This window comes from Bufo gargarizans, chromosome 5 (genome assembly GCF_014858855.1).
Source record: "Bufo gargarizans isolate SCDJY-AF-19 chromosome 5, ASM1485885v1, whole genome shotgun sequence".
NCBI lineage: Eukaryota > Metazoa > Chordata > Amphibia > Anura > Bufonidae > Bufo > Bufo gargarizans.
The window spans coordinates 58004269-58031526 of record NC_058084.1 but is presented as its reverse complement, the minus strand read 5'-3'; the positions used below and the strand labels follow the sequence as shown (position 1 = coordinate 58031526).

At 45.7% G+C, this 27258-nt stretch overlaps 1 protein-coding gene across 2 annotated transcripts in view; it reads left to right on the top strand.

Moving 5' to 3' along the window:
* Positions 1–27258, top strand: part of TMEM65 (transmembrane protein 65) — a 71199-nt gene that overhangs the window by 22678 nt on the left and 21263 nt on the right. The window contains exons 2-4 of one of the 2 annotated variants that reach the window (XM_044293559.1): positions 5877–5954; positions 19594–19638; positions 23286–23353. In XM_044293559.1, coding sequence (XP_044149494.1) covers positions 5877–5954; positions 19594–19638; positions 23286–23353 — 191 coding nt within the window. The remainder of the gene's footprint in view (positions 1–5876; positions 5955–19593; positions 19639–23285; positions 23354–27258) is intronic. The other variant, XM_044293560.1, reaches the window with a different exon arrangement.

Genomic DNA, 27258 nt, shown 5'->3' with positions numbered 1-27258 from the left:
CTGGTCCTCCAGGTGTAAGTGTAATGTATGGGCCGATCAGAAGGCTTATGGCGTTTTATGCCTCCGTTTGACATGTACGTTATTGTTAAAAAAGAAAAAGATACAAAAACGCAGAACACCACGTTCTAGTATCCTGCAGTCCGGTAACGGAGCTCTATAGGGAACGGATGCCACTGTATGACATCAGTCTGAGGCATCCATTTAATTTATAATTTTTTTTGTATAAGTTAAACGGATGGTAAAAACTTGATGTGAACCCAGCCTACTTTAAAAAAAAAAAAATTCTAAATAAACAATTATTGAAAATGATCAGCATTTTTATAAATTGTCAGGCCAATCAACAGAGCACCTATATATATAAATATCCCAGTCCCTTCTTAGGGCATCTGCAGATGTATATTAGGCACTGCAGCTTCATTCCCCTCCTCTCCCTCCTGCCAGTTTTACACTAGATGGCCTTTATGGGGGCTGAGGAGGTCTCCTGAGAGCCTACAGGCAGGAGAGTGAACTGCAGGCTTGTGGAAGTTGAGGTCCCTGCTAAGAGATGACATTGTTTCATATCTTCATATGTACCTATGACATATGCAAAAGAAAGTCCATACACCCTATTAGTGAGTTAATAGAGGGGGGGGGGGGGTACTCTGCCATTGAATCCATTGAAGTGAGTGGACATTGTGTAATACTTAATTTCTCCTGTGGTGGCGCTGCAGGGAAACTGAACACTTGGGCCCCTTTCACACGAACGATACAGATTAGGTCCGGATGGGTTCAGTGAAACTCGCACCATTTTGCAAGCAAGTTCAGTCAGTTTTGTCCGCGATTGCGTTCAGTTGGTCAGTTTTTTCCGTGCGGGTGCAATGCGTTTTGATGCGAGCGTGATAAACTGAAGGTTTACAAACAACATCTCTTAGCAACCATCAGTGAAAAACACATCGCACTTGCTTGCGTGCGGATGCAATGCATTATTAACGCATCCCCATTCATTTCTATCGGGCCAGGGCTGCGTGAAAAACTCAGAATATAGAACATGCTGCGATTTTCACACAACGCAGAAGTGATGAGTGAAAAACAATGCCTCATGTACACAGACCCGTTGAAATGAATGGGTCCGGATTCAGTGCGGGTGCTATGCTTTCACCTCACGCATTGCATCCGCGCGGAAAATTCGCTCGTGTGAAAGGGGCTTTACTGCCAGGTTTCTCCACAGATCATTTCTTCTGATCGCGAGCGTTCTCAGCAGAGGGACACGTTTTACTGTCAAGGGACCCTGTAACCCTGTAGGGATTGTGCAAAGCGGAAAATCCCTTTTAGAGGAAATTCAGAACCTCGTATTACACGATCCATTGTGTATGTAGCCATTGGGTCTGGTCCTCGAATCATTTATGATGTGGCACACAGTGAGCCTGGCGCCGGTGGCAGAGCAGATACGTCTCTAAAATTGCTGGAATTCTCCTTGCGATAAATGGCCGCCATGTTACTGCGGTATGACTTGTATTTTACATAGTGCCACGTCTCCGGTTAATGCATTGCTTGTGGCGTTATCCAGCCTCATTTACAATCATGGCGACTGATATTACAATGCCCGAATGTCCATACTTAGAACTATGCCTTTGTGCCGTTCCTCTGTTATTCTTCCTGGAAATGTAAGGATAGGGCGTGTCCCTATGCTGTCTGACACAGACAGCACTAATTGGACGGCCTCAACGTGTGTAGGGACACATTTGAAAACTAAAGAACGGAACGGGGTAGGCCCTAACCCAAAAAGCCGCAAAAATGCCCCTGGAACATTCATGTAGCTAGTGATTGGTTCCTTTACAAGACTTCCATGACGGCACGGCAGCTGAACAGAATTGCTCAGTAGTGCAGCCTCACGCTTTGGGCCTGAAGCCTCACGCAGGCTTGTAACATGTCCGTGGACTGTGTTCCAGGGGAGGGCTGCAGCTCTGACTTGGTTGGAATGTCTGGCTGGCATCCTGCTGGGTACATGCTCCATATAGTGTTTCCCGCTGACCGTCGCTGCTGCTGACCGCTCCCCCACTGCCTGCCTCATTTAACTCCTCAATGACCAGCTAGTTTTTTTATTGTTGTTTTGTCCCTCTCCAGGTTTAAGCAGTCATAACTTTTTTTATTTTTTTTATTGACATGGCTGTATAAGGCCTATGTTTATATAGGTAGTTTTTTTTGTGTCGTTTGAAAGTACATACTGTATAAATTATCATATGCATTTTTTTGCATTGCAAATACAGATAGAGCAATTTTTGACATCACTTTTTTTACCTCATTGTTTATAATGTACATATTTCTCACTGAATAACCTGTTGTTCAGGTTTTTTTTGTCTTATGGATACCTGATAAGTTTAGTTTTATTTTGTTTGTTTTTTACTCTAGCTTCATGTATACGCAACAAAATAATTTCTTATTTCTTATTATTTTTTTGTACGTTCATTCATAACTTCTAGAAGGAATAATAAAGGAATGGTGCAACATAACAGCATTTAGAGGTATGCCTTACAGCAGCCCCATGGATCATAGGCAAAATAGATGGCTGTTCATTGTTGTGGGCATGCTCTGTGACCTGCGCAGAGGTCATTGAGCAGGGAGGGAGAGGAGGTGAGCAGTCACTTATCTCCTATTGTGAATGGTGGATCCAGTGGTATCTATGCAGAGTTTTCATCTGTCATTGTAATCCTGCCTATGATGACAATGAGATGACTACTGAACAGGAAGTATCCGCCTGTTTTTAGTCTCGGTGCCAGAGGTGAAAATGCAAGATTTTAGTGATTTAAAAAAAAAAGTTGCCAAAAATTCTTCTAAGGCCTCATGCACACAGCCGTTGTTTTGGTCCGTATCCGAGCCGCCGTTTTGGCGGCTCGGATGCGGACCCATTCACTTCAATGGGGCAGCAAAAGATGCGGACAGCACTCCGTGTGCTGTCCGCATCCGTTGCTCCGTTCCGTGGCCCTGTTAAAAAAATAAAAAATAACATGTCCTATTCTTGTCCGCGCTTGGTGGACAAGAATAGGCATTTATATTGAAGGCTGTCCTGTGCCGTTTGCGGACCGCAAAACACACCACGGTCGTGTGCATGAGGCCTAAGTATGTTAATATAAAAACTTGATTTAAAGGCTATGTACACCTTCGGAGGCAATTTTTTTTTATGATTGCATGTTACTCATTTTTGGCTAAAAATCAGTTTTTCATTTGGCCTTTATTAAAAATTTGGAGCTGTTCTGTCCCAAAGGGTTAACAGTTTTTCTAGCTACGTGACTGGTACTTTCAGTCATCTAATAAACCTTATCTCTAACTACTACTTATTTAAGCCACATTCTTATCAGATAAGAACTGAGCTATATTGTGTTTAGAAGATCAGAGATAAGGAGCCCGTCAGCTCTTGGTCTGACGGAAAAAAAAAATGAAAATCCAAAGGGTGCTACTAGATCATCTCAGCTCTGTACAGAAAAAAGGGTTCCATATTTTTAATAAAGACCAATTTAGAAAATAATTTTTTGCTCAAAATCAGTACAATGCAATAATAATATTTTTTTTTAAAAAGCCTCCAAAGGTGTACATAGCCTTTAAACAGTAGGCCATTTTCTGATGGCTCATTCCCTTTAAGGCCCCTCCACTTTTTCTTTTTTTTAACTTTCTTGTTTCACAGGAATAAAACCTGTGAATATGAATGGACGAGGATTTGCAGAACAGATGTTAAATGGGCTTTTACTGTAATTGGAGCTTCGCAGAGCTGTAGTTTTCCCGGCATACGATAACCATTCGAAATCCACAAATTGTACCCGAAGGAGGGAAAAAGTTACGTTTTTTTGTTTTACTTTGACCTCCACCATATGCCTGCGTTCATTCCCTATCCCAGACATACATACAGACGTTCCCATGCTAACAGTATCTGTACCTGTCTACACTAATAAAACCTGTGTATAGAACAGACTGAACACCACTGGGCTCATTAATTTTTAGTTTGATTCCCCTTAAAAGGTTTTTTCCAGACTTTTCTACTGATGACCTATCATCAATATCTGATCGGTGGGGGTCCGACACCTGGGACCCCTGCCGATCAGCTGACAGTGGTGCTCACAGTAGCTCCACAGCCTTCTCTGAGCTTCTCCTAGGCCAGTGATAGGCAAACTGCGGCTCTCCAGCTGTTGCAGAACTACAACTCCCAGCATGCAAAGACTGCCTACAGCTTTCAGCCTACAGCAGGGCATGGTGGGAGTTGTAGTTTTGCAACAGCTGGAGAGCCGCAGTTTGCCTATCACTGTCCTAGGCCAAGTGACGTCACGTCCATCGGTCATATGGCCTAGGCACAGCTCAGCCCCATAAAAGTGAATACAATGTACTGCGCTGTGCTTAGTAAGCAGGTAGAAGGCTGCTGCACTACTGCAAGCACCGATACAGCTGATCGCGCAGGGGGGGGGGGGCGGCCTGGATGTCGGCTTCCCGGATGTCGGCTTCCCCCCGATCAGATACTGATGACCTATCCTGAGGATGGGGCTGAGCTGAACCTAGGCCATGTGACCAAAGCTGTGAGAAGGTCATGGAGCTACTCGGCTGCCTTCTCAAACAGCTGATCGGCGGGGGTCCCGGGAGTTGGACCACCCCTGATCATTATAACAGTCTTGGATGGAAAATCTATTTAAAGGGTATGCACACTTTTGCAGCAATTTTTTTTGTAATAGTTGCAGTACTTCTAATATACAAAAAAAAAAAACTTTTTAAATAATCCTGATTAAAAATCCCCTACCGGTTTCTGTCTGCAGCCCCTATGCAGACCTATTTGTCTCCATGGTTACAGACTACAAACATACATTATGTGTAGTCTGATGTAATGAACGCCCCCAACCTTCTCTGCGGTGACAGATGTGGGAATCCTCTGCCAGTTCGGTTTAACTTGTCAGGTGAGGATTTGAAGAGTAAATATGACAAATCTCTGCGAGATACCAGGCTAACACCACATGATTATCCCTGTATATTTAACGGATGCAATAACCATCTGTAAAACCCAGAAATGCAATGAACCCGAAAGCGACACGACCAGCTCCGTAAAATCAAGTCCTGCAACTTTCTACTATACTTTGTGCATATTTCTCTCTCCATTTTCAAAATCCTTGCTTGCTGTCAATGAATGGGTTGTTTGCTCCCTCTGGCTGAAAAGCTATAAGAATCTAATATGTTTCACAGCTGAGGGTTCGTTACAATTGTATCCAGGCTAGGCAATCCTCTGCGACTCCTAAGGTGGAGTTATTTCTTCTTTTTTGTTCTACACTTTTTTCAGCCATTCTGCCCGTTTGTAAACATTTTAGACCTGGGACAACCCCCCTTTAAAGGGCTTTTCCGAGACTGTGATATAGATGACCTGTCCTCTGGGTAGGTCATCAGTCTCCGAGACCCCCACTGATCAGCTGTTTGAGAAGACAGCGGTTCTCCTGCGAGTGCCACGGCTTTCTCTCAGCTAGCCCGTGTGACGACATGTTTATCGATCACGTGGCCTAGGCGCAGCTCAGTCTCATTGGAGTGAATGGGGCTGAGTGCGATACCAAGCACAGCCACTATACAATGTACGGCGCTGTGCTTGGCGAGCAGTGAAAAGGCGCTCACAGGAAAGTCTGTACCTCCTCAAAGCAGCTGATCGGGGGGAGACCCGGGTGTCGGACCCCCACCAATCAGATACTGATGACCTATCCCAGTCTTAGAACACCCTTTTAAGTTGGGGACCCTGCATGGTAATTGGCTATGAGGTTTACTGCAGAGACATTGAGGTCCTAAGGTCCCCCCCATCTGTACAGCGGGTATTTTCATGAGGTGGATTGATAGAACGAAATTGTTCATGATAGGATTGACAAGTTTCTTCAATTTCTTTCTAGCCTCTCGATACCCTAAAACCCCTCCGTATTCAGTGCAGGCGCCCGATGTTCAGGTGGTGGCAGCAGAAGACGGACCTGGTATGGTGGTGTGATCCCGGTGCACGTCACCGGCGTGTGGCTTTGTAGCTTTCTGCCTAAAGGCTTGACGTGGATTTATGCATGACTTGTGCATGACGGCCGCTGTGTGGGTTTAATTCTCCGGGATTTAAAAGGTATGTCAACGTTTGCAACCATTTTGATTGGTCCAATGCAGCTAAAATAAAAATAAAGAAACTTTGTAAATAGTCTTTATGTCTCCGTGGTTACAGGCTACAAACAAAGCCTGTTTTTATTTTTCTTTTAGATGCATTGTAGCAGTAACAAATTAATAGGTTGCAAATGAGCGCATAGCTATTAAAGGGGTTGTCTCACCTCCTCCTTTCTGCTCTCTCAGGCTGTTCACAAGGCCCACTGATCAGTTTCGCAGGGGGCGTTTACTCTTGCCTTGATTGATGGCAGAGGCAAGTGGTGCTGGAATAGTATAAAAGGTCCATTCACACGTCCGTAATAAAGGGGCTGCAAGTTGCGGAACGGGTGCGGAACCATTCATTCTCTATGGGGCAGGAATGGATGTGGACAGCACACAGTGTGCTGTCCGCATCTGCATTTCCGGAGCGTGCCGCCGATAGAACCTGTCCTATTCTTGTCCGCAATTGCGGACAAAAATAGGCATTTGTATGGGGGGTGCCGGCCGGGTGTATTGCGGATCGGCAATGCACTAAAGACGTGTGACTGGACCCTAATCCGGCCCCTTGCCTCTGCAGTGCGCGCTCCCGGGGCTGCTCAAGTTTTATGAATGTGTCCTCAAACTCCAGTGTGATGGAACGTAGCACAGAGTACAAAAAAAAGACGGACATCTCTGAACGGCAGTCATCTATCAGCAGATGAGCGCTACGACTGTCGTATATCTCTAGATGACAGCCTTCCATCCTGGACATTTCCCCCCCCTGTATTCTTTGACCTGCTCTTTACTGTGTTGAACAGCTTTGGAGGCTTCTGTCACTGCCGGGAGCTGTTCAACACTGCGTCTACGAGGTGGCCGGCCGTGGACCTACTGCACATGCGCACTTCATGATCCCGGCCACCAAAGCTCCTGCTTTGTGTGTAGTGAGCAGGCGCGACCACCGCTGCTAAATTGCAGTGGTGGCCGTAACCCCTGACAACGAGAGGTCTATAAAGGAATGGAAAATGACACACAGCTTGGAGAAGAGGAAACATGGAAAACAGAACGGCATTGGTAAGTTGTTGATTACAGTGTTGGCTTCAACACACACTCACCTAAAGAATTATTAGGAACACCATACTAATACGGTGTTGGACCCCCTTTTGCCTTCAGAACTGCCTTAATTCTACGTGGCATTGATTCAACAAGGTGCTGATAGCATTCTTTAGAAATGTTGGCCCATATTCAGTGCTCCAGACTAAAAAAAATACCTGGTAGCCATTGGCTCCTGAACTGAAAAATTTAGGAGCCAAATCTAATTTTTAGTCGCCAAATCGAAACCGAATCAAAATTTTGGTATCGTGACAACGCTACTCCGATCAGATCGGCATAGGGTTGTTTTGATACCAAAATTTTGATTCGCTTTCGTCACCATAAAGTATTGCGATACTCAATACCGCGCAAAAAAAAAAAAAAAAAAAAAACACCAAAAAAGCCGCATGCATTTTGCATATTATGAAATGTTCGGCCCATAATAGAACAGTCCTATCCTATTTTTTGGGGTGACAAGGTGACTAAAAAATGGTGAATGCTCACCGCATAGGAGATATTTTTTAATAATTTAATAGTTTGGACAGCGCTATGTAATATGTTTATTTATTCTTTATATATTTTATATGTAAAATTGGGAAAGGGGGGATTTAAACTTAATATTTTAGGGTACTTTCACACTAGTGTTTTTCTTTTCCGGCATAGAGTTCCGTCACAGGGGCTCAATACCGGAAAAGAACTGATCAGGCATATCCCTATGCATTCTGAATGGAGAGTAATCCGTTCAGGATGCATCAGGATGTCTTCAGTTCAGTCATTTTGACTGATCAGGCAAAAGAGAAAACTGCAGCCATGCTACGGTTATATCTCCGGCGAAAAAAACCTGAATATTTGCCTGAATGCCGGATCCAGCATTTTTTCCCATAGGAATGTATCAGTGCCGGATCTGGCATTCAAAATACCGGAATGCACCCGCACTAAATCCGGACCCATTCACTTCTATGGGGCTGTGCACATGAGCGGTGATTTTCACACATCACTTGTGTGTTGCGTGAAAATCGCAGCATGTTCTATGTTGTGCGTTTTTCACGCAACGCAGGCCCCAAAGAAGCTAATGGGGCTGCGTGAAAATCGCAAGCAAGTGCGGATGCGGTGCGATTTTCACTCATGGTTGCTAGGATGAAAGTCTATTCACTGTATTATTTTCCCTTATAACATGGTTCTAAGGGAAAATAATAGCATTCTTTAATACAGAATGCTTAGTAGAAGGTCAATATAATAAACATTGGTGGCGCAGTGCGCCCCCCCATCACCCCAGTATGATAAACATTGGTGGCGCAGTGTGCACCCACAATATAATAAACATTGGTGGCGTAGTGCGCCCCCCCCCCACACCCCAGTTTGATAAACATTGGTGGCGCAGTGCGCCCCCCCCAATATAATAAAACATTGGTGGCGCAGTGCGCACCCCCCCAACACCCCAGTATAATAAACATTGGTGGTGCAGTGTGCCCCCCCTCAATATAATAAAACATTGGTGGCACAGTGTGCACCCCCCCCAACACCCCAGTATAATAAACATTGGTGGTGCAGTGCGCCCCCCCCCCCCTTCAATATAATAAATATTGGTGGCGCAGTGGGCAGTGCCAATGAGGGCTAAAAAAAAAATAATAATATGAACTCACCTCCTCCAATTGATCGTCTCCTGTTCTTTCTTCATGACCTGTCAAAGGACCTGTGGTGACATCACTGTGCTCATCACATGATACATCACATGATACATCACATGATACATCACATGATACATCACATGATACATCACATGATACATCACATGATACATCACATGATACATCACATGATACATCACATGATACATCACATGATACATCACATGATACATCACATGATACATCACATGATACATCACATGATACATCACATGATACATCACATGATACATCACCATGGTAATGGACCATGTGATGAGCTCAGTGACATCACCACAGGTCCTGAAGCAAGAACAGGAGACCGGCAGCTACTCGATCAACTGGAGGAGGTGAGTTAATTTTTTTAAATTATTCTTTAACCCTCATTGGCACTTCCCACTGAGCCACCAATGTTTCTTATACTGGGGTGTTGGGGGGGGGCACACTGTGCCACCAATGTTTCTTATACTGGGGTGTTGGGGGGGGGCACACTGTGCCACCAATGTTTCTGATACTGGGGTGTTGGGGGGGGGGGGGCACACTGTACAGGGAGTCTAAGAAAGAATCGAATGAGTCACAAGTCGGATATTTAGTTCTTTTCACCTGTGACTCATTCGATTCTTTCTCCCTGTACTTGTCAGTGACTCAGAGCTGCTAGTGCTCGCCTTGCCTGAGCTCTGATTGGTTGGTGGGCTGGGAGGGGAGGGGCTGGCAGAAGCAGCCTCCACTCTAGGATCAGATTACACTCCTCCCAGCCCCTCCCCTCCCTGCTGCCAGCGTCTCTGTGCGCTGTGACCGAGCTGACTGAGACTGAGAAGAACATCGGCGCGGCGGGGCAGAGAACTATCAGCTCCTGTGCCCGTCGCTGTTCTACTGCAGAGCTGCCGCGGAGGGTCTAGTCGCAAATGGCGACAAGACTAAAAAGTCTTGTCGCCATTTGCAGATTCTAAGTCGCATTGGCGACCATTTTGGTCGCCATCTGGAGCCCTGATATTGATAGGATAGCATCTTGCAGTTGATGGAGATTTGAGGGATGCACATCCAGGGCACGAAGCTCCCGTTCCACCACATCCCAAAGATGCTCTATTGGGTTCAGATCTGGTGACTGTGGGGGCCATTTTAGTACAGTGAACTCATTGTCATGCTGGAAGTAGCCATCAGAGGATGGGTACATGGTGGTCATGAAGGGATGGACATGGTCAGAAACAATGCTCAGGTAGCCTGTGGCATTTAAACGATGGCCAATTGGCACTAAGGGGCCTAATGTGTGCCCAGAAAACATCCCCCACACCATTACACCACCACCACCAGCCTGCACAGTGGTAACAAGGCATGATGGATACATGTTCTCATTCTGTTTACGCCAAATTCGGACTCGAGACTCATCAGACCTCATTAGACCAGGCAACATTTTTCCAGTCTTCAATAGTCCAATTTTGGTGAGCTTGTGCAAATTGTAGCCTCTTTTTCCTATTTGTAGTGGAGATGAGTGGTACCCGGTGGGGTCTTCTGCTGTTGTAGCCCATCCGCCTCAAGGTTGTGCGTGTTGTGGCTTCACAAATGCTTTGCTGCAGACCTCGGTTGTAACGAGTGGTTATTTCAGTCAACGTTGCTCTTCTATCAGCTTGAATCAGTCGGCCCATTCTCCTCTGACCTCTAGCATCAACAAGGCATTTTCGCCCACAGAACTGCCGCATACTGGATGTTTTTCCCTTTTCACACCATTCTTTGTAAACCCTAGAAATGGTTGTGCGTGAAAATCCCAGTAACTGAGCAGATTGTGAAATACTCAGACCGGCCCGTCTGGCACCAACAACCATGCCACGCCTAAAATTGCTTAAAGAGGACCTTTCACTACTCTACAAACTAAAAACTAACTATACCTGTGGGCAGAGCGGCGCCCAGGGGTCCCCCTGCACTTACTAGTAAGTCTGGGCGCCGCTCCGTTCGCCCGGTATAGGCTCCGGTGTCTGCGCTCCCTCTGACTGATTTCTTGTAGGAGGCGTGTCCCTTGCTATGAGCTGTGCGCTGCGATTGGCCAGCAGTGCAGCAAGGGACACGCCTCCTACAAGAAATCAGTCAGAGGGAGCGCAGACACCGGAGCCTATACCGGGCGAACGGAGCGGCGCCCAGACTTACTAGTAAGTGCAGGGGGACCCCTGGGCGCCGCTCTGCCCACAGGTATAGTTAGTTTTAGTTTGTAGAGTAGTGAAAGGTCCTCTTTAAATCACCTTTCTTTCCCATTCTGACATTCAGTTTGGAGTTCAGGAGATTGTCTTGACCAGGACCACAACCCTACATGCATTGAAGCAACTGCCATGTGATTGGTTGACTAGATAATCGCATTAATGAGAAATAGAACAGGTGTTCCTAATAATTCTTTAGGTGAGTCGGAGCACAGAGACACAGGTACACACTGTCAGAGACAGACACACACAAACCAATATAAGATAGATTTGTAAATATTGTAGATATTATTTTAATAAGCCTCGCCCAATAAAGTGGTTGTCGATTTTGAGCAGCTCCATCAGTAATAAGAAACGCGATGCAGCAACGGAACAATCCCACAATTGGTTTCTCTTACTTAAAGGGGTTGTCTCACCTTATACATTGCTGTCTCTGACAGTGTGCACCTGTGTCTCTGTGCTCCGACTCTGCGCGCCCGCCTGTGCTCCGGCTCTGCGCGCCCATCTGTGGGGTCTTTCACATCAGTGTACGTTACTTCCATTAGAGGGGCAAAAACTAAAATAATTGAAACGCCGGCCTCTGCACATAACTGAATAGACCCTTCACTATAATGGGAATCAGTTCAGAAGAATGCTTTTTCAGCGGAGATAAAGCCCTACATGCAGGAATTATTTCTTCACTATTTTTAACGAATTCTGTGACGGAGGCCATGAATGGCGCCTCCAACGCAGATGTGAACATGCGCTGAATGATCTGCTTACCGAGGCCGGGTCTGTGCTCCTTCTCCTCCAGCCTGCAATGCCCCGCTGGGCTCCATCAATGTCAACATCACTGCCGCCAGAGATTGGCTCCCCTTACGTCCTGACAAATGGTCACATGATGCAAGGGGATCCAGTTCGCCGCGGCCAGTGATTGGCTGTGGTAATGTTAAACCGGATGCCGTCATCGAGGGAGCATCGCAGGCTGGGAGAAGGAGGAGCGAGGAGCCGGCCCGGGAAGCGGGTCAGTAATCTTTCCTTTAGGGTCCATTCACATGTCCGCAAAACACGGACACTGGCAATGTGCATTCCTCAATTTGCGGACCGCACATCGCCGGCACTATAATAGAAAATGCCAAATCTTGTCCGCAATTGCAGACAAGAATAGGACATGTTCTATTTTTTGGCAGAAACGGAAGTGCGGATTCGCAAATGCGGATGCGTACAGCACATTCCAGCCCCATTGAAAAAATTGCGGAACGGATGCGGACCCATTTTGCGGACGTGTGAATAGACTCTTACAAGTCTGGCCATTCTTTCACAACCCCTTTAAGCTATATAGTTTATTGCTGTCGTATGTAGATTATGGTATCGTGCTCCTCAGGCTTTGTGATAACTTCCTAGCGGACATTTTTATTCCGGCGCCCAGCTGTGCTCACTGACACGCAGAGCGGGCATCGATCGGCTTTTGTGATTAGACGGATGCCCTCCCAGTGGTCTTGGCAGCCGATCTCCACTGAATTTATGATTTCCGTCAAAGCACTTGGCAAAAACTCTCATAAAAATGCAATTCAAGGATCAATGCAGCGACAAGTGTGAGATGAACTCGGCTCTTACAGGATTTGTGTGACTATTATTCCTCCTGCCTTCTCAAGACGCCGCCATTTATACAATGTCCAATGAGACGGGATTTTTTAGACTCCGGGATTGTCTTGTGTCTGATCCTAGTCTCATGGATTAGATGTAAGTCTGGAGGTGAGAAATATCGTGTTTGTTCTTTTGTAAATAAATGTTGCTTTTTTGTTTTTTTTTAACTTCCCTGGGGCGGCCATATTGTAGCCACGCGGTTCTGTTACATGTTGTATGTGTGGGATTTATGTGAAAAATAACACCTAGGCTCTATTCTCTGTACATTGTCTACTCCAAAGACACACTGATAGGGACCTTAGACTGTGAGCCCCATTGGGGACAGTTGGATGATGATGTCTGTAAAGCGCTGCAGAATATAGTAGCGCTATATAAGTGCATTAAATAAATATTGACCGCCATTATAATGACTTTGGGGGAGATTTATCGAACTGGTGTAAAGTAGAACTGGCTCAGCTGCCCATAGCAACCAATCAGATTCCACCTTTCATTTTTGACAGCACCTTTTGAAAATGAAAGGTGGAATCTGATTGGTTGCTATGGGCAACTAAGTCAGTTGTACTTTACACCAGTTTGATAAATCTCCCCATTGTCTTGATATTTGTCGTGCCTGTAGATGTCTCTGTAGTGGTCTGGTCTATGCAGTGGAAGAATTTCCTTGCACATTTTTAGATGAATAGACCTTTATTGGTCAGACAATTCTCCATAACTAGTACAGTCTCCAGCAAGAGATTGGATACAGCTAAAAACTGCAGGTGGCAAAGGAGTTGGGCTAAAAAGTCCTGTGCAGGCCTCCAGCAGAACAATACTGCTGTCATTAAGGCCCCATGCACACGGCCGTGTGCGGGCCGTGGAACCGCGGCCTGGATCCCTCCTGAGAGCAGGAGCGCACGGCGTCACTGGTTGCTATGACGCAGTGCGCTCCCTGCTGCCGGCACAGTACAGTAATACACTGGTATAGATCATACCAGTGTACTACTGTATTGCGGCGGCAGCAGGGAGCGCACGGCGTCATAGCAACCAGTGACGCCGTGCGCTCCTGCTCTCATGATGATGAGATGACTGCTGACCCTGTCCTCTAATGATAATGAAATGACTCTGCTGACCCTGCCCTGTAATGATAATGAGATGACTCTTGTGACCCTGTCCTCTAATGATAATGAGTTGACTCTTGTGACTCTTCCCTCTAATGATAATAAGATGACTGTTGACCCTGTCCTCTAATGATAATGAGATGACTCTGCTGACCCTTCCCTATAATGATAATTAAATGACTCTGCTGACCCTTCCCTATAATGATAATGAGTTGACTCTTGTGACTCTGCCCTCTAATGATAATGAGATGACTTTGCTCACCCTGCCATCTAATGATAATGAGATGACTCTGCTGACACTGCTCTCTAATGATGAGATGACTCGTGACCATGCCCTCTAATGATGAAGTGGCTCTGGTGATCCTGCCCTCTGACAATTAAATGACTATGTTGACCCTGCCCTCTAATGATAATGAGATGACTCTGCTGACCCTGCCATAATGAGATGACTCTGCTGACCCTGCCATAATGAGATGACTCTGCTGACCCTGCCCTATAATCATAATGAAATGACTTTGCAGACCCTGCCCTATAATGATGAGATGAGTCAGGTGAACACACCCTCTAACGATGAGATGCTTTAGGTGGCCCTGCCCTCTAATGATAATGAGATGACTCTGCTGACCCTGCCCTTTAATAATGTGATGACTCTGGCGACCCTGTCTTCTAATGATAATGAGACGACTCTGCTGACCATGCCTTCTAATGATAATGAAATGACTGTTGACCCAGCTCTCTAATGATAATGAAATGACTGTTGACCCAGCTCTCTAATGATAATGAAATGACTGTTGACCCAGCTCTCTAATGATAATGAAATGACTGTTGACCCAGCTCTCTAATTATAATGAAATTACTCTGCTAACACAGCCCTATAATAATGAAATGACTCTGTTCACCCTGCCGTCTAATGATAATGAGAACTCTGCTGACCCCGTCCTCTAATTACAATGAAATGACTCTGCTAACCCTACCTTCTAATGATAATGAGATGACTGCTGACTAGGACCTACAGGGTGGCCTATGAAACAGTAGCCTGTCTCCAGTCAGCAACCAAGTCCAGTAATTTACACGTTTAGCTTTGTCAGACACTTTCATTTCCTGCGCACACGTTATTCAGTACGGTTTCAGGTTTAGAAATTTCAGCACTCGCTAAGGCTACTTTCACATTTAGCTTTTTTTTGCGGATCTGTCATGGATCTGCAAAAACATTTCTGTTACAATAATACAACCGCATGCATCTGCCATGAACGGATCCGGTTGTATTATGTCTTCTATAGCCATGACTGATCCGTCTTGAACACCATTGAAAGTAAATAGGGGACGGATCCGTTTTCTATTGTGTCAGAGAATCCATTTTCGTCTTGCTATGCACCACATCGCAGACAGAAAAGTGCTGGTTGCGATGGGGACGCAACCGACCGGAATTCATTTTGGTGCATTCCGTTTCGTTCAGTTTATTTTTGTCCCCATTGACAAAGAATGAGGACAAAACTAAAGCGTTTTCTTCAGCTATTGAGATCCTATGACGGATCTCAATAGCGGAATTGAAAACGCTAATGTGAAAGTAGCCAACACGTCATTCGTTGTACTCCAGCTTGCTGAGACAGCCTTCAAGTAGATTTTTGGGGGCTACTTGCAATCCGCTGCTAAATTTCATGCACAACTTCAGCCCCCCTGGTCGATAGAGGCCTTGGTTTCTTCGGTTTTGAAGCCGTTTCCGAACCAGACTCAACGTTTAGCTGGTGGTTTTGTTCCTACTTCTCGGCAAAGGTCTCTTGAGTTTCCTTAATCGATCTGCTTCGCACATCGCCTTCCACAATCACTATTCGCTGTTCCAGGAAGAACACCATCTTTCGGACACCATAGTTGCCAATCAGAGCTCAGCTTTCATTTCCTACAGGGCTCTGAATAAATTAAAGCTGAACTCTGGTTGCTATGGACAACTAAACCAGATTTACTATTAGGCAGTTTGATTAGGAGATATTGGAGGCAGCCTACTTTTTCGTGGACCACCCTGTATTATAATAATAATAATAATGCATATAACTCTGCTGACCCTGTCCTCTAATGACAAGGTGTCTCTGCTGATTCTGCCCTCTAATGATGATTACATGACTCTGCTGTGACTCTCCCAGTCTATACACCAAAGCTGAAACTTGACCTCCAGTGAGAGTCGCCTGTTACAGTGTGGGGGAAAAAAATCCCAGCTATCCATCGCCCCACCTAGCTGTATGTATAAAATATGTCACGCTTGCATGTAATGGCTGTGCCACGCAGATCAGTGTGTTCCTATCGACTACATGTTCAGACCAGTGCATTTTTGCGGTCACATTGACTTATTTGGCCACTGGACACATCTTTATTATATAGACCTGTAATCTCTGCACTCTATATCGCCTTGTGTCTGCTTTATCTCTAAGCTGAGCCCTTGTATTGACGGTGTATGAGCGCGGAACACAGTCAGCATTTCTCCATCTGACACAGCATTTTCCGTCTCTCTGGCGGTTCGCCCTGTACTGGGGTTTTTCTCTTTGTAGATTTGTGCCAGTATGGATGCAAATGGACAGTGTCTGTGCTCTAATGCCAATTTAGGCAATTAATCGTCTGTCTCCTTATTATTTGATTGAGATTAAACTCCGGCAATTTGTCTGTGAGCCACAAAGCTCAGAAATTTCGGACCTTGTTGTCACTGATGCAGGAGATGGCCACAACACCCAATCAGGAGGCAGCTCTCATATCACAACCTGCCTTAGAAATATGAGAGCTGCAATCTTATTGGTTGGCGGGGAGGGACTGTTGATTGGATTGTCTGCTTATGTGATGTCATAGGAGATTATTTTGAGGTAATGAGCAGAGAGCAGCGGCAAATGAAGCCCACTGATCTGAAAGGGCTCTGTATAATTTTGCAGGGAAATAGAATTTTACTGGAGTCTCGTCCCATTAATTTCTATGGAGAGTGGCTGATTGCAGTCAAGAACAGGAATTTGGGGGTTTTCTGAACTGAATCTAAAAGGGTTTTCCACCTTTTCAACAATTCTTGGGCCCTTTTGAACAAATGTTGCCCCTTCCCTCCTGTCAGACCTGTGGAGTGAAGCATACTTACCTGCTCTTCCCGCCGCTCAGTGCCGGCTCGTTCGCTTCGCGGCGCTCCGGTCCACACTTGTCAACTTCCAGAATGAATGGGGGTCCCATGTTTCACCGCTGCCAACAATAGTTTAAAAGGTGAAGAACCCCTTTAATGGGGTTGTTCAGTTTGGAAAACCCATTTTCATACACCATATTAGTGAATTTTGAGTTAATAGAGGGGGGTCCTCTTTTCAGGAACCTCATCTCTTGGCCAGAGTGGAGAACAGTTACAAAGAGAGTCTCTCACCCTGGAGGACCTGTCCTGTCCTGCATTATATGGATAACCCATTGATATGAATGGACACAGTGTAAAGCTTCATTTCCCCTGTGGAGGCGCTGCACGGAAACTAAACACGTACTGTGAAGTTTCCCCACAGATTACAACTGATCGTTGGAGGTTCCAAAAGGTGGAGGGACACTTTCTGATCCGCACAGGTCCTTGTAACCAGTGGGGATTGTCCAAAGTGGAGAATCCCTTTAAGTCACCGTAGATGGTGTTCTAAGCTTGATTCATTAGAGATATGGAGGGATGTCGATTGTTGTGATTATATTAAAACTATAGCGATGTGACGGCTGACTGTAGTATTTCTGGGATTCGCGTCCCCACCTATCCCTTGGTTGAACTTGATGGACGTTTGTCTTTTTTCAACCGTATTAACTATGTAACACATCGGCAACTTTCTGGGAAAATGCTCTTAAAAATAAATTAAAGGGTTTTCCAAAAGCTTAATATTGATGGCTTATCCTCAGGATAGGCCATCAATATCTGTTCGGTGCGGGTCGGACTCCTGGCAACCTCACCGATCAACTGTTTTAAGAGGCTTTGAGGATAGTGAGGTCACATTCATGACATCACGTCACATGGCTTATGTGCAGCTCAGTCCCATCCAAGCTAATGGGCCTGGGGTGCAATACTAAGCACAGCCACTATACAGTGTACGGCGCTGTGCACGGTAAGTTGCCATGAAGCATTGGCACCCACTGGAGAACCTCATCCTCCTCACTCAACAGGAGTCGGACCTCCCCCAATCAGATATTGATGATCTCTCCTGAGGATAGGTCATCAGTGTTATTCTCCTGGAAAACCCCTTCAAATTGTACTATGATCCATAAAGAGTGATGAGTGAGGGTCAGCAGAAAGCATGTGGTCCCAGTAATTTGCCGATGCGGTAGATGCTGCGTAACTAAGCCGAGTAATAAAACCCATACTTGAGTTTTTTGTCGGTTTCCTCTTGAGAATGGCAGCGCTCTGCCCAGGAGTGTAAACCTATGACATATGGCCCAGCAGTCGGGACAGAGCTGAGTATCTATCATGTCATAATTCGACTTTTTTACCAGAGACACAGATCCAGTTGCCACCCGAGCCCTAAATACCCTGGGCAAGGCATGGTGCTTTGTTGGTGTCCCAGTTGCCAAGTGTTTCATCCATTTACCGTAGTGGAGAGCTACTGTAAAGCCCTCATTACTCTGGAGGACCAGATCCCTCTTTGATTTCAATGGGAACTGTGTAATGCTTTGTTTCCTCTGTGGTGGCGCTGCAGGGGAATTGAACACTTGCACCGATCATAGACGATCACTGAGCAGTGGTAAACCCTGTGGATTAGCTTATTGTTGAGGACACTTTTGTCAAAATTCATTACACGTTACTGAACTCTAATACTTTGTGCCAAAAAGCTTGTTAGCGCCTTTTCCAGTAGTGTGGGGACAAGGTTGTCCTTGAGGTTGCTCTTCGCTGTCTCTTGATTTTTGCACCAGCCGTAGTTATGTCATGTTATGGAGACATATGTGGTCCTCCTGCTTCATCAATCACAGCCGCTGAACGACATGGAACCTGAATCTTCCTGATTATTCCTCAGCCGCCTTGGTCCAGGGATCTGTATTTTATGGTCCTGTCCATTACGAGAAACCGGTATCTGGTCACGGCAGGACCTTACATGACCCACATTCTACTCTGTATCAAATATTAATAGGGTCATTTCCATTCTGTCTGCGAATATGGTATAGAGGATGCTGGAAGATAAAACTACTTCGTTTTACAGTACATCATGTGTTCTACTCTAGTCACATCCAAAGCAGCTGATCGGCAGGGGTGCTGGGAGTCGACCTCCACCAATCGGGTATTGATGGTCTATCCTGAGGCTTGGCCATGAATATCCCAAAAATTTGGGACATTCCTTTTAATCAATGCTTCCCACTACATAGATAATCAAGAGGTATCACGTGAGAGACTCCGTGGCCCCTAGCCAGCAAAGGAGTGATGGAGTCAGTCATGTGATCCCTTTCAGCCAATCATGCAATGGTAGGGTGTTCTCTTGGTCGTCCACGACCTGAGAAGTCTTATCAGCAATTACCCCAGTTAAAGACTCCTCAGAGTTCTCCCGTGAGTCCTCTTGGTACTATTGAAATGCCAAGAGGGCCCCCAAAAGGGAAAGGGATGGTGCAGAATTATGTGGCCTGTTTGCAGGTGAGGTGTAGACCATGACACCGTGGGTACACGTTTCGTTCCCTCTGTGATCAGATCTAAGTGTAAACCTGGAGCAGGCAGAGACGTGTATAAGAAAACAGCGAGGAGCCTGGGGACGGTTTCCCTGGGGCAGGGTGTAGACAGGTTGGCAGACTGCAGTATAATTAATGCGCCAGCCCTTTCCAGTAGACCGCTCTATGGTGTAATACATTTCTGCTGCATCGGCTTCCTAATAAATCCATTTTATTGTGTTTCAGAACAACTAGAAGCCGCCCCACCTTCCTCCAAACAGCTGAAACACGGTAAGATTTCTGTACGGTAAAGCTATAGGGTTCATGACGGGTGCGTCAGTGAGCGGTGGAGAAAACAAAGAAAAAATTAGGATCTTGGTAGCTGTTCATGTTCATTTACACAGTTTTTTTATCTGAATTAAAGGGCATCTGTCAGCAGTTTTGTACCAATAACCTGTTACATGTGCACTTGGCAGCTGAAGGCATCTGAGTTGGTCCCATGTTCATATGTGCCCGCATTGCTGAGGAAAATGATGTTTTAATATATGCAAATGAGCTTCTAGGAGCAACGGGGGCGTTACCGTTACACCTAGAGGCTCGGCCTACTCTGTCACTGCCGCACCCTCTGCACTTTGACAGGACCAGGCAGTGTAAATTTGTCATCACACCTGGTCACCTGTCAATCAAAGTGCAGAGGGCACAGCAGTTGCAGAGAGAGCAGAGCCTCTAGGTGTAATGGCGACGCCCCCGTTGCTCCTAGAGGCTCATTTGCATATAATAAAACATAATTTTTCTCAGTAATGCGGACACATATGAACAGGGGACCAGCACAGACGCCTTCAGCTGCCAAGCGCACATGTAACAGGTCAGCCAGTTTCATAGGTACAAAACTGCTGACAGATGCCCTTTTAAGTGATTTTTTTTTTCCTTTGAGTGCTACTATCCAGTCTGAGTTATAATTTACTTCTCTTGGTTGTCTCTGCCCTTCCTTCATTCTGTAGAGCGGGGGAGCGGTACATCGACGACTTATCTTAAGCTATTTCCTTCAGTTTTCTCCTTTATATGTAAAGGGTTTGTTTGGGATTGTGATATTGATGGACTATGCTGAGGACTGGTCATCAATATCTGATCTTTGGTAGTCCGACTCCCGACACCTCCACTAAGCCTCTGTGGCGAGCACGGAGGCCTCTTCCTAAGGCTACTTTCACACTAGCGTTTTTTGCGGATCTGTCATGGATTTGCAAAAACACTTCCGTTACAATAATACAACCGCATGCATCCGTCATGAACGGATCCAATTGTATTATGTCTTCTATAGCCAAGACGGATCCGTCATGAACTCCATTGAAAGTCAATGGGGGACGGATCCGTTTTCTATTGTGCCCAAAAATACGGATCCGTCCCCATTGACTTACATTGTGTGCCAGGGCGGATCCGTTTGGCTCCGCTTCGTCAGGCGGACAGCAAAACACTGCAAGCAGTGTTGTGGTGTCCGCCTCCAGAGCGGAATGGAGACTGATCAGAGGCAAACTGATGCATCCTGAGCGGATCCTTTTCCATTCAGAATGCATTAGGGCAAAACTGATCCGTCATGGATTTGCAAAAACTCTTCTGTTGCAATAATACAACCGCATGCATCCGTCATGAACGGATCCGCTTGTATTATGTCTTCTATAGCCAAGACTGATCCGTCATGAACTCCATTGAAAGTCAATGGGGGACGGATCCGTTTTCTATTGTGCCAAAAAATACGGATCCGTCCCCATTGACTTACATTGTGTGCCAGGACGGATCCGTTTGGCTCCGCTTCGTCAGGCGGACAGCAAAACACTGCAAGCAGAGTTTTGGTGTCCGCCTCCAGAGCGGAATGGAGACTGATCAGAGGCAAACTGATGCAACTCATCCGTTTTGGACCGCTTGTGAGAGCCCTGAACGGATCTCACAAACGGAAAGCCAAAACGCCAGTGTGAAAGTAGCCTTAGCCAGTGACGTCACATTCGTTGGTCACATGGCCTATGTGCAGCTTAGTCCCATTCAATTGAGTGGGCCTGGGTTGCAATACCAAGCACAGCCACTATACAGTGTACGGCTCTGTGTTTGGTATGCTGTGAAGAGGCTGCAGCGATCACCTGAGCATTGCATCCTGTTCAAACAGCTGATCAGAGGGAGTGACGGGAGTTGGACCCCCACCGATCAGATATTGATGGTGATGTACTGAGGATACACCATCAATATCAAAATCTCAGACAACCCTTTTAGAGAGCACATCGGCAGGATCAACCCTGTTCAACCAGGTATGCTGCCTGGTAGGGTTGACCCTGGTGATTGAAATGATGCCTATTATCTGAAAATCAGTTCTGGCGTTGGTAAGAAAAAAAAATTGTTTGTTATACAAATGGGGGCTTCAAAGAATAATTTTTTCTCAGGAACGCAGCAACTGATTTTCACAAGAAAGGAATCATTTGAATCAGCGGGATGAATCCTACCAGGCAGTATGCGTGGTGTCATAGGGTTGATCCTGCTGACAGGGGATCTTTAAGCTATTTCATTTCGTTTTAAGTTTAAAATAGGATGCCAGTGTAGAAGGATGCAGCAGAGAATGGGGAAAGGACAGTGACAACCAAGAGAGGCAAATTATAACCCATTTATAGGATTCCGTTTTCTCCATTCTGTCACCTTTACAATGGACTGCGCTTTATCCTGGCCCTGGTGTCAGACATGCTATTCAACAGCTCAGCTGGAACTTTCACAAAGGGTAGAAAAATTTAAGAAAAATGTTTTTGGGATTATCGAATGTCAGCTTAAAGAGGTTGTCTTTCTTCAGCAAATAGCATTTATCATGTAGAGAAAGTTAATACAAGGCTCTTACTAATGTATTGTGATTGTCCATGTTGCTTCCTTTGCTGGCTGGATTAATTTTTCCATCACATTATACATGGCTCATTTCCATGGCTATGACCACCCTGTAATCCAGCAGCGGTGGTCGTGCTTGTACACTATAGAGAAAAGCATCGGCCTCTCTGGTGGGAGCTCACATAGGCTAGTGTTTTTTCCTGTAGTGTGCAAGCACGACCACCACAGATGGATTGTAGGGTGGTCATAACCTTTGTGTAATGTGATGAAAAGATGAATCCAGCCAGCAAAGGAGGCAATATGGACAATCACAATACATTAGTAAGTGCCTTATATAAACTTTCTTGACATTTGCTGAAGTGAGACAACCCCTTTAAAATAACTTCATTTTGATCACACAGCCCCTACATGAGGCTCTGTTCATATGCCATTTCAGCGCTGTGGTTGGCATGTGTGTTGGGAGCGTTCCGTAGGGCCGTGTTATTGTAGCTGGTGAGCCGCTGTCTCATCTGGCTAATACATGAGTTTTTATATATGGCTCAGAATGGGTTAAAAATAAATAAAAAATGAAGCCCGTATCACCGATTTCCCCCCGCCACTGCCGGTTTGATCCTTACCCATCCCTCTCCTGTCCACTTACTGGTTTCGGCTCAACACAATGGAAGGAGAGGAGATGCTGTGACCCGACTCAACCAGTGAGTGGGTGAGCAGGGATTTCCTGTGTGTCGAGCTGGACAAGGAAACGGAGAGCGGAGGGGTTCGGCAGCAGCGGCGATCGGTGACATGAGTAATTTCTTTTTCTGAATGACACATGCTGGGCCATACAGAAAATATTTAATCCCGCTGGGCAAGCCCTTTAAATATCTCTTTGATTAATGTGATCCCGCAGCCGATTGGCACCGACCTATTACTATTCAGTAGCTGCATTTACTTTTTAATGGGCGCTCCGACCGAAATGTCACGGTATTTAGAGTCTCATTTTGAGGCTTTCTTTTCATTCAGCAGCAGATTTTATGTTTGTAAAAACATTTTCATACCCAGAGAGTCTCCTGAGCCCGCTCTGATTTCTCATTTCTGTCTTGCAGTCTTCGTCCACAATGCACTACCGTTTATTGGGTTCGGCTTCTTGGATAACGCTATTATGATTGCTGCGGTAAGAAGAGCTCTTATCTGAACGATACAAGTAGAGGGCGCAGTAAAGGGGGCATTCTTCTTACACAAATGTTTGCATTGTCTTCATTCCCTTTAATTCTCTTATTTCCGTAGAAAACTAATCTGGTAGTACTTGGAAACCGTCAACAAGATGTTATTGATGGATCTGTTAACCTGTTAAAGGGGTTTTCTCATCTGAGACAATGGGGTCGTATCGCTTGGATATGCCCCCATTGTCTGATAGGTGCGTGTCCCACTGCACATCTCCTAAATGGAACCCCCGAAAGTGGTGGAGGGCACGTGCGCATGCGCAGCTGCCCTCCATTCATTTCTATGGGGCTGCTGAATGTAGCCGTTGGGCCCATAGAAGTGAACGGGAGCGGCGGCTGTCCACACAAAGGTCCTGTCCATAAAATGGCTGCCGATGGAGGGTCATGTGAAAATCACCTCCATGTGATGCCTCCTCCATTCAGACACACTGCACCTGCACTAAACTCCCAACAGTTCAAGCGCAGATGGCAGGAGCAGTGCGTTTGAATTGAGAAGATATCACATGGAGGTGATCTGTCTGGTCACATGACCCCCCCCCCCCCATCAGCAGCCATTTTTTGGACAGCACCTCGGTGTGAACGTCAGAAAAGACTCCAGATATTGAAAATGGTGCAGAATTTCAACAAAGACTATATTAGTAAGTGCCGTATAATCCTCTCACAAACACATTGGTCAACAAGAAGCAGAAAGTGTCCAACCCCTTTAAAGGCTGTGGATACCTTTGGGGCAATATATATATATATTTACAATATTTTACTTATTTTGGACTAAAAATAATTTTTTTACCTTTGGTCTTTATTAAAAATTTTCAGCAATTTTTTAAGGTACATGGGTTAAAAATCTGTCTGCTTACTGTATTGATATTCTGAAAACAGACAGATTTTATTTTTATTTTTTTTAACTCCTATAACTCAAAAAAGGCTGATTATTATTTTTTTTTAATTAAAGACCATTTAAAAAAATTATTTTTTGCCCAAAATTCAATCATCAAAAATTGCTCTGAAGGTGTCCATAGCCTTTAACAACTTTGTGTATTACAATGCTCATCCGGGTTGTCCGGATTACAGATATTGGTGACTCATCGGTATCAGATCGGTGGGGGTCTGACAACCGACACCCGTAACGATCAGGGGCTGTTTAGAAACTGAAGAGTGGGTGGAGCCAGAAGCCGACTGCTCTGTACTCTGTGTAGTGGCCATGATGAGGTACCCTCTATTAGTTCTCTGAAAGGGTATTTGAACCCCTTTGACAACCCCTTTAGCGCATCATGTCCTAAAAGGTTGTCACTTTTCATTGTTCAGAGTTACTGCTCTATGGTAGTCGGTTATAGTCTGCGTTCTCCATATCAGGTGGTCAGTGTGGTCCTCTCGTCTGGTAGCGTTCGGTGGGTGTGAACCTCCTAGCCTGATGGCACCCCGTGTATAGTGTTCTGCCATATCAGGTGGTTTAATTGTTATGTTGTGTTCCGCTCGTCTGGTAGCGTTCGGTGACCACCTCCTAGCCTGATGGCACCCCGTGTATGGTGTTCTGCCATATCAGGTGGTTTAATGGTCATGTTGTGGTCTGCTCGTCTGGTAGCGTTCGGTAACCACCTTCTAGCTCCTCCTAGCCTGATGGCACCCCGTGTATGGTGTTCTGCCATATCAGGTGGTTTAATGGTCATCTTGTGGTCCGCTTGTCTGGTAGCGTTCGGTGCCCACCTCCTAGCCTGATGGCACCCCGTGTATAGTGTTCTGCCATATCAGGTGGTTTAATGGTCATGTTGTGGTCCGCTCGTCTGGTAGCGTTCGCTGCCCACCTCCTACCCTAATGTTACCCCGTGTGCAGTGTTCTGCCAGTGTTTGTCTCATTGTATAATAATTACAGTTTATTAGTAGAGCCGCAGCTTCGTTTACCAGGACCCACAAGCCACGGGCCGAGATCCCAGAATCCATAATGCAGACTCAGTAGTAGGTGGTGAATTAATGAGGTTTCTGCGCTGTGTAGGAGGCTGTGGAGGCGGAAATAATGTTTTTTTTTTGACAGGTGTAAAAAGTGATGTCGTGTATACTATAGCATCTAGTGACTGAACGTTTCGTATGGGGTTTACTGTGGGTTGTGACAACTTTGTCTGTGTGCCAGAATAAATAATATATGTATGAGGTTTTCCTCAAGATAGGTCATAAATATCAGATCGGTGGAGGTCCGGCACCGGATCAACATTTTCGGGCTGCTGTCGACACCGGAAACTATACAGTGTATAGAGCAGAAGCCTCCATACACTTTTAGCAGGGGAGGATTGGCCATAGACCTTACAAGGAAATTTCCCGGTGGGCCAATGCCCAGGGGGCCGCCTGGGCCCTCTTCACGGTCGGCCAGTGGAAGTGTTTGAGGCTGTATTTTGTGCTGCTGGCAGTATTCTGTGATGGACTCTAGTATTTGGCTCTGTTGGGGTGGTATAATGTGCCACAATATGGTATTGATGGCCCTGCCTTCCATCAATTTGGACCCAACTACAAAACGGGGCCACTTTTAGTATTTTTTTCCAGGGCGACTTTAAAGAGGGCCTTTCACCTGGAAAAACATTGTGAACTGAGTATACTGACCTATACAACGGCGCCTAGGGATCTCACTGCACTTACTATTATCCCCGGGCGCCGCTCCGTTCTCCCGTTATGTCCTCCGGCATCTTCGCTCAGTAGGCTATAGTAGGCGGAGACTTAGGACTCTTGGTTATAGTAGGCGGAGTCTGCCCTTGTTCTGCTGGGCGTCTCCTCCTCCTAGGCTGTAGCGCTGGCCAATCGCAGCACAGAGCTCACAGCCTAGGAGGAGGAGACGCCCAGCAGAACAAGGGCAGACTCCGCCTACTATAACCAAGTCCCCGAACATACCGGAGGACATAGCGGGAGAACGGAGCGGAGCCCAGGGATAATAGTAAGTGCAGTGAGATCCCTGGGCGCCGCTGTATATGTCAGTATACTTAGTTCACAATGTTTTTCCAGGTGAAAGGTCCTCTTTAAGTTCCCAGTCTGCCCCCACTGTGTAGTTTTGAGTATTGCAGCTCAGAATGGGATTTGCTCTGCAGTACCCCTGCACGACCACTACACAGTATTTGGAGCTGTCTGATTCCAGTCCGTACATTGCATAGTTTCTGGCGCCATGGCTGCCCGATCGGTGCCGCGTGTCGGACCCCTGTCAATCTGATATTGATGACCAATCCTGAGGCTAGTTCATCAATATTGTACTCTACGAAAACCCCCTTTAAAAAGGCCTCGCGCACACAGCCATACTGTATTTTGCGGTCCGCAAAACATGGATACCGGCCGCGTGCCTTCCGCATCTTTTGCAGCCACATTAAAGTGAGTGGATCTGCATCCGATCTGCAAAAAATGCGGATTAGATGTGGACCCAAACAACATTCGTGTGCATGAGGCTTAAATGGAAGTGTGCGAAAGTCCATGCCTGGTGGGTGTTTCATGTACCCATCTAACACCCATGTTAGGACTTAATTTGTTGAATTCATGATGCTCATCTGGAAAGATTTAGCGGGTTGTTTGCAATCAAACTTCTTTCATTACACCGAAAGTGACTGACCAGTAGACGATCATCTCTAAATATGTCATTTTGGCCTGTCTCATTCGTATGGCCGCCATGCACAGTGTCCTAGTTGATCTCTCTTCCTCCTAATAGAATCTTTAAGAGGCAAGGGATCAAAAGATCCAAGGTTCTAGCCCCCTAAGGGGGTTATAAAAGTTATTATATAGAAGTAAAAAAACGTTTAAAAAACAAAAATTAAAATATTAAAAGTTTAAATCACCATCTCTCCCAATTATACAAATAAAAATATATTAACAATTAAAAAAAATAAACATATGT